Source organism: Rhagoletis pomonella, unplaced genomic scaffold (genome assembly GCF_013731165.1).
Source record: "Rhagoletis pomonella isolate Grant_MI unplaced genomic scaffold, Rhpom_1.0 Rhpom_scaffold_00011, whole genome shotgun sequence".
In the NCBI taxonomy this organism is placed as follows: domain Eukaryota; kingdom Metazoa; phylum Arthropoda; class Insecta; order Diptera; family Tephritidae; genus Rhagoletis; species Rhagoletis pomonella.
Genome location: NW_023458565.1, coordinates 4,380,726 through 4,388,469, shown reverse-complemented (window position 1 = coordinate 4,388,469; position 7,744 = coordinate 4,380,726). Strand labels below are relative to the sequence as shown.

Sequence of the window (7,744 nt, the reverse complement as noted above, 5' to 3'; positions counted from 1 at the left end):
TTTGTTATTTTTGTGGTTGATTCAAGATTTGTGTTCATGTCTTATCCACACATTTGTTATTTTTATAAAGAAAAAATTGTGTGCTCTGAGGTTCAGTTTCCCATGGAACCTCCCTTATCTAACACAAGGTTTTAAAATTATCGTTTAGTTTATTATATTTTTATATCTACCTATAAGTTAGCTAAACTACATTCCTATGCTCATCTGCACATAACTTATTGTTTTTGTTTTTATGCGATTCCTCATTTGTAGTTGTCAATAATTTGTTGTATGCTAACATAAGTGCCGACAACTCCGCCGAATATTCCGAACGCCACCAGTAATACGTTTTTTATTAGTTTAAGTTTCCATCGGCCATAACCACTGTAATATTGTACGCAGATTTGTAGTAATGCAGGAAAAATCAGCCCGAGTATAGATAAGCAAAACGACCCAACCAGCGATAAGAATAGCGATAAATCAGGTATGACCACAGCGAAACAAACTGAAAAAGGTAATAGTTATGTTAATAACCACATTAAAAATTAATTGTGTGGTGATAGGAGATATTGACGTAAACGATATACAAATGCGCTATGTTTGTAGTTAAGTGCTTGAAATAACAAATACTCTAAGGGTGCGTTCACACAGAAAGCCGAGCGGCGCAGAGCGAAGCTGATGGTGTTCACACTGAACGAAGCGAAGCGGATCTTTTCTGGTGGAATCGGCTACAAGATACCACAAAAATTACCGTCAGAGAAAAGCGGCAAAAATATTTGCGCAATTTTAGTTAAAAGATTCGTTGTAAAATTCGTTTCTGTTTGAATATTTTGATATCTTGTTTGTAGCACCGTCGTGAAGCTGAAAAATTTAGTAGAAAATTCAAAACAAAAACTGCTTGCTTTCAGCTCCAAAAGGCTTCTGAAAAAGCTTTCTGTATAAACACTTTCATATATCTACAGCAATTTGAAAGCTTCACTCAGCTCGGAACGGCTTAGCTCGGTTCGACTCCGCTTTCTGTGTGAACGTACCCTAAGGCAATACAATATATGTAATTGAAACATTACATGTTAAGATCACAATGCAAGCTCTTAGCAAAAGCTCATATAGCACATGCTTGGAGGTATCCTTTGTACGCTTCGAAAGATATTTATTCCAAATGATGTCAGTGGTGACATAGCCCTGCAACGCATAAGTCATCCAGGTGGTAATGGCGAAAATAATTTTCGCTACTTGAGCTAATCTGGTAAAAAAAAATGCGAAATATACAAATTAACTCTATAACAATATATTTATATGCATATTTAATTATTTTGAGAATAAAATCAAATATAATGGTCCAAATGAGCGATACTGCGAGAAGAAGTGGATAGAGAGACGTTTTTTTTTTCAAGAGGAAGAAGGGAGGGGCAGAAAACGGTATCAGCCTAATGATTACAAAATAGGATCTGGTTTCTTAAAAGACGAATATGGAAAGCAAGGAAAGCGCTTTGGCAATAGCGACAGCGGTCTTGATTTTGATAAAGAAAATCGCATGCCGATCTGTATAGGCGATGCGTCCCTTCCTCCACTCGACCAAGCCGAGGAGAAAGCAGCAATACTTCGGATTGAAAACAATAAGTTTCTCGGGTCTGACGGGTTTTTAAATATGACGAGTAGCGGAAGATTGAAGCTTCAGTGTACTTTGGACAATCTCCAATAAGGAATAAACCCCTGCGCTAATTATCAGGATAAAGCCTTCTAAATATTTCATATTTAAGTCCTATAGTCATCCCAGCAAAACATCTCCACCTTCGAGTACTTAAAGGCGTAAACCTAAATCTTTCTGTGGATGTGAAATATCTAGCGGTAAATCCAGATTAGAAGCTGACATGAAAAACTCACGTCTATCTGAAGGTAAATCTAGCGCTGAAAGTTTTGGGACAGTGTCGGAGAACCTTTAGTAAGACCTGGGGTCTGAGACCGGCTATGGTATTCTGCATATACATAGATTTAGTCAGACTAAGCTCTACGTACTCTGCTGTAGTATCGTGGCGCAAAACCATGGTCAAAACCACGCTTAAGGCTACAAAGAAGCGTGTGTATAGGCACTGCGGACGCCATGAGTACACCGTCAGGACTAGTTCTTAATGCTTTATTGCATTTGCCGCCTATGGATTTAGCGATCCAAGAGGAGGTAATGAAACCCATGTGTCGGCCGCACTCTTTTGGATTTTGGCACGATAATCCAAGTTCCGAGCAAAGAATGTTGTTTACAAGGTTGTCAGAGCAATACCCTTTATTTTTGGCACCTAATGACAAACTGATACCTGGAGTCTCCTTTGGAAAAAAATACGTCGTTAGATTTCCTGGATGGGCCAATAGAGAGTCTTGGAGCTGGATGGCATCTGGACGATAACTTAATGATGCTTTACTGCTTTGGGTGCAATGGCTACGGTCTTTCAACCGGAAGTCCTTGCAATAAGGAAAGTAGCAGACTGGATAATTGACGAATGGTGGCGCGGACATAAAATCCGGAGCTGCAGTGACAGTCAAGCTGCTATAAAGGCCTTGGAAACCGCTTGCACCTATTCAAAAATAGTCCAGGAATGTAAGTTGAGGCTCAACTTCGTTACAAGTTGGAATGAGCTTGAACTTGTGTGGATACCAGGAGACTACAGTGTACGAATTGCCTGATGAATTGGCGAACTGCGCTTCTCTGGAGCGTCCAATTGGATTGGAGACATTTTTATGGCTAAGCATAGAGGGAACGATCGGGTACATCAAAGTCCACATATATAAAACTCATGAGATCCGTTGGTGTGGTAGGGACCCCTGCGGCGAAATTCCTTTTCAGACAAATAAGGCATGATCTACGACATTGGTCAGCATAGAGATTATCGACAATCCACTGTTTATATCTTGTTTGGAGGTTGGAGATAGTACAGAAGGCCGCTGTTAGGCCTTCGCCAGACTTAGATGGTACATTTTTGGGTCAGATGCATTTTCCCTCAACAAACTGCTAATATTCATAAAATATGTTTACAGGAAAGCCCCACTTATAGTCAATCTCCTCTAAATTCTGTCTCTGGGCCTTAAGAAAAATTGACAATACTACTTGAGTGCTTACAGAGCTTTACAGTGCGTCAAATCCTCAAAAATACTTTTTTAATCAAATCGAAACACACTACTTTTTAAAGCCGCTTTTGACAGCCATGCCAAAATATGGGATTCTCACGAAACAAATATGGCTATGTATTTATCAATATAGTCTGGCTGGAATGACGCATATCTCTTGCTCAACAGGGGCTCGGTCGGTAGTTAGAAAGCACATCCCTCTTCGGACGAATAAAAATGGCGCTATAATTAGACAGGTCTCCTCGGGAGTCAAGGTGGCTTCTTCACAAACAACTACAGTCCGACTTTGTAAGATAGGTTCCTCGACCTGAGAGGAACAGGACAAGTTTCCGTCGGCGGCATAGTTCCTCGACCATGCAAAACTGCAGGAGGCGATAGTATTTTCCAGCGGTATTAGTATATCAATAATATATTGGGAAATCGTTACCGTTAATCAGTGCTTATGTTAAACGAAAATCAAAGGAAAACAAAGAGCTTTAGAGACTAAGCAGACTACTCTGATATCAACTTGGACATGGATATGTTTGCATATGTTTATATCTCGGGGGCATAGGACCAATAGGGCAATGAGGACCTAAGCATAAATGACTAGAAATGTATTCTTTTACTGTTTACAACATGGTACAATAAAGCAATAATTCGATCAATGCTTAAATACTCTTCACAGGACCTTAACTTAATGCAAAACGTTGGAATTGTTGCAGTTGTTCTTTCCGGCGTCTCTAGAACTGTCTTGTAAGGGCCTTTTCTGTAATAAAAGTCTTGCATAGTAGAATTAAAATGAATGGTATGCTTTTGTTGGTTCAATGTAGTCCTTTCCTTGCGCTAAAGCCACTGTGCCTATTCAAGTGAACGAAAATAAAATCCAAGGTAATCCAAAGGTGTTTTCTTCATTTTAACCACTTTGCTTTGAAATTAATCATTCTTCAAAACGAGATTAAACCGATACCCATAAGTCCAGATATAAGCTCATATCTTGAGAAAAAATTTGTACCTATTCTAGTGAAGCGGAGTGTACAAGTACACGTGGTAAGCGTTCACATCATTATAAGTATCTTTGACTTTCGAAAGGTTCTCTTATTTGCACCGCTCATCGAAACCAATAGTTAATAGTTATCAGAAAAAATCTCAAATTAATTTATGTATAAGTAATAAATACTTAAATTAAACTTACACTTCATGCTGAGGTATATTTAAGGTTACACTGCCTAAAGCTTCATCGCCATACTTCCAATAACCAAAGAAACCGAGTAGTATGTACAAGCACAAAACAATTGACATGCCAATATTCAATATGCCGCAAGGCTTTACAAATGATTTCGGATTTTCCATATTCTCCTCCACGGCAAGGATCTAAGCAAAAATACATACATACAGATATTATATAATTAGCATCAGCATGATATATTTAATGAATCGAAATGACTTACTACACCGACAGCTTCCAGAGCAAACAGTACTGTACCAAAATAAATTGGTACTCTAGAGACATCCTGAAAGGGTACACGCGTCGAAATCGGTGGCAAACTCTCGAAAATGTAATATAACACAATGCCGAAGCCTGAAAATTAAATTTGGTACATACATATATATGTAGGTGTAAAATCTAAAAACTGCCTTGCTTACCACCAATAAGCAATATGTTAGCAGCAGATGAGACAGGAGCCAGTAACTTAAGATTTCGTATGCTGTACAACATAAAGAGTGGAATTAAAAGGAAACACATATGCAGCCTGATATCTAAGACCACCAGGTATTCATCAACGATCTGCTTGATGCTCTCCGCAATGAACACCACATACACACAACAAATACCAAAGTGATAAAAGGCTAGAAATCCGTCAACACAAGGACTGCAATTGAAAAGTAAAGAAGAACAAATGCAATGCAGCTAAATGGTAAATATGTATGTATGTAACCACATGTGTGTAGGTACTTACGTTGCTATGGGTAGAACAAATTTGAAAGCAGGCGGTCCATCTTGCAAACCAACTGTCATCGCTTCAGAAAATGTCAAATAAGGTACACGCTTACGTTTACTTAGCTCGTACATTGAGTTTATCTGCGAAGTAATGAAGTTCATGCCTTCGTTAAAAGAATTGCTTATTTTTACTGTATGTATGCATGTAGGTATGTATGTATATTCAGACAAGGCCAAAGGCAAATTATACTAAGATGATAATTTAAGGCTTAGTTTAACGCATAAGCTCACCAGAATGTGCAAACAGTGAAGCGCCAGTCCACCAATAATTATCGTAAGTATGGGTCCATTGATGTAACCCGCATTTGCGAATGCGCTCGGCATAGCCAAAACTCCCGACCCCACTGAGGCCTTCAAAAAGTGTGCAAAACTTTGCAAATTTCTGTAATTCAATATTGCTTAGTATTATCTACATATGCAAATATCACGTTGTTTCATTTTACATACGTGGTGGGATTTTTCACAACTCGATGTAAATGTGGATCATAGTCTTCACTGTGCTTCTCTGCGCTACGTCCATTTGTCTCCTTTGTTTGTGACTGACCATTTCCGTTAGATTGTGATCTGTTTGGAGAAGTTTTGGATAGGTAGGGAATGTATGTATGTAGCATGTACATATGTATGTATATCAGTTCACGTACAAATTCAGATAGCATTTAAATAATAAAGAACCCATATGGCTAGATTGAGGGATAGGCATTGGCGAACTTTTTGAAGAGTACGCTGAAGAGTATGCGCTGATTTCGCAGAATGTATGCATTCTCTTAACCTAAATGTTTGTATCTATTGTTGCAATGGGCTTCATTCATAAAAAATTAGCTTAAGCTCACACTCAATTTTTGTACTGAAGCACAGTCAAGAATTTTCACTGAAAATCGAGTCGGAGCTGAAACTCACTTTTTATGCATGAGGCCCAATCTACATATGTATGTACGTTTGTATTTTAGCTGGTAACCAGTGCGTATGATGAACTATGTATTTATTTAAGCCATGCAAAGCGCAACCACAGCTACTGTTCAAGGCTATCTAAAAGCAATAATACATAAAGCTTTTTAAAGACGACGATCGTCATTTTAGAAATAACTATATATATGTAAGTATGTATGTATATTCGGAATGCTGTTCGCTGTTGATTCCTATATTGTTTATATACTATGTAGATTATGGGCACGGTGACCATATTTATGGAAGCCGAATACCGGACATAAATAATAATTTTGCGAATTTTTTCCACAAAAGCTAAAAGATCTTAAAACCAGTTTAAATGATCCTAGATGTATTAGCTTTGAAACAGCACCCTTGTAGTAGCATCACACATTTGTAGGATACGTTTCTCGAGATTTTTACCCTACAACATTTTTTATGAATATGCATTAGTTTATAACAAGATAATTTAATTGTACCATTATGCTGAAATTTTCGTAGAAAATATTTATATGTGCAAAGAAACAAGTGTTAGGTTACCGACTATTTTTATACCTTTCATGAGCATGAAATGTCAATGAAAAAGTCGATTTAGCCATGTTCGTCTGTCCGTCTGTCTGTCTGTCCGTCTGTTTGTATTAAAGAACTGCAAAAGTCAACATTTTCTGTAAAAATTCTTTTTTAAAAATTTCGTGCATTGCTATGTCATGTCAACTCAAACAAGGTGTTGTGCCATGTCATTCGATCTCAAACATACTGTTTTAGCATGTCGCCGCTACTTAGCTAAGCTGTTGTTCGCTGTTGTGCTTCTGTAGCATATTTTTAATACTGTTTGATCCTGCCTTGGATGAAAATATATACAGGTGTTTAATTAGACAATTCTTTAATGGATTTTACTATAATAGGTGCTTAACAATTTACAAAATCTTCTCCCGTATATAAAATGTAACTAATAATGTTGACTATGTCGCATGTGTTGCTTAAGTTGACATGCATAGATTTGATTTCAATTATTCGACAGTGTCTTCAAATCGTATTGTGAAACATGTATGAGCGACATAATATGAACTGGCACTTGCATGATGTGACACATGTCGCTATGTTTTATAGTTCAACATTTGCAGGCCTTTAGTTTGTATACAATCTAGTCTCTCAGTTTTCGAGATATCCGGATGAAAATTGGTAGGTGGGTGTATTTTTATAATGTTTTAATCATTTGTCGGATCCGGAAGAATCGCACCACTATAACATATATCTCCCGTACAACTGATTGTTCAGATATGAGATTTTTCGTTATAACTTCTCCATTTATACAGCTAGGAATATGAAATTTTGCAGTATTTCCACCCATTATCAACAGAAAGCTTAGAGTGAAAATTACAAAGATCGGGTCACTATAACCTATAGTTCCCATACAACTGATTGTTCAAATGTAAGATTTTACGTTATAACTCATCCATTTAAGTAGCTAGGAACATGAAAATTCGCACTGGTTTCACTCATTATTAACAGAATACTTACAGTGAAAATAACAAAGATGGGGTCACCCTAACCTGCCAACCTCCATACAACTGATTTTTCAGTTATGAGAATTTTCGTTATACGTTTTCCCTCAGTGTTAAAGTAAAATTTTCATATGCTCATGAAAGGTATGAAGCCTTCGGCATAGCCGAAGGCATAGCCGAAGACGCGCTGCTCTTACTTGTTTAAAGTTTTAGCGAAATTATGTCACGTTTACTATTT

The 7,744-nt window shown here is 37.5% G+C and overlaps 1 protein-coding gene across 1 annotated transcript; it reads right to left on the bottom strand.

Annotated features, from left to right (window-relative positions):
• Nucleotides 1–242: 242 nt before the first annotated feature.
• Nucleotides 243–5,753, bottom strand: LOC118747109 (proton-coupled amino acid transporter-like protein CG1139). Its single transcript, XM_036481100.1, has 9 exons — nucleotides 5,719–5,753; nucleotides 5,525–5,641; nucleotides 5,309–5,459; nucleotides 5,037–5,158; nucleotides 4,723–4,949; nucleotides 4,527–4,657; nucleotides 4,271–4,449; nucleotides 1,047–1,222; nucleotides 243–484 (listed from the first exon to the last, which is right to left on the bottom strand). Exons 1-9 carry the CDS (start codon nucleotides 5,751–5,753, stop codon nucleotides 243–245), a joined length of 1,380 nt encoding a protein of 459 aa, XP_036336993.1.
• Between the last annotated feature and the right edge of the window lie 1,991 nt (nucleotides 5,754–7,744).

Excerpts from the sequence above, each read along its gene's own strand:
- LOC118747109 (XM_036481100.1), bottom strand. The coding sequence starts at position 5,753 with ATGGGTTCTTTATTATTTAAATGCTATCTGAATTT. Across the intron at positions 5,460-5,524 it reads GTTGTGAAAAATCCCACCAC|AAATTTGCAAAGTTTTGCAC; the intron begins GTATGTAAAATG and ends ATTGAATTACAG. Across the intron at positions 4,658-4,722 it reads TAACATATTGCTTATTGGTG|GCTTCGGCATTGTGTTATAT; the intron begins GTAAGCAAGGCA and ends TTTAATTTTCAG.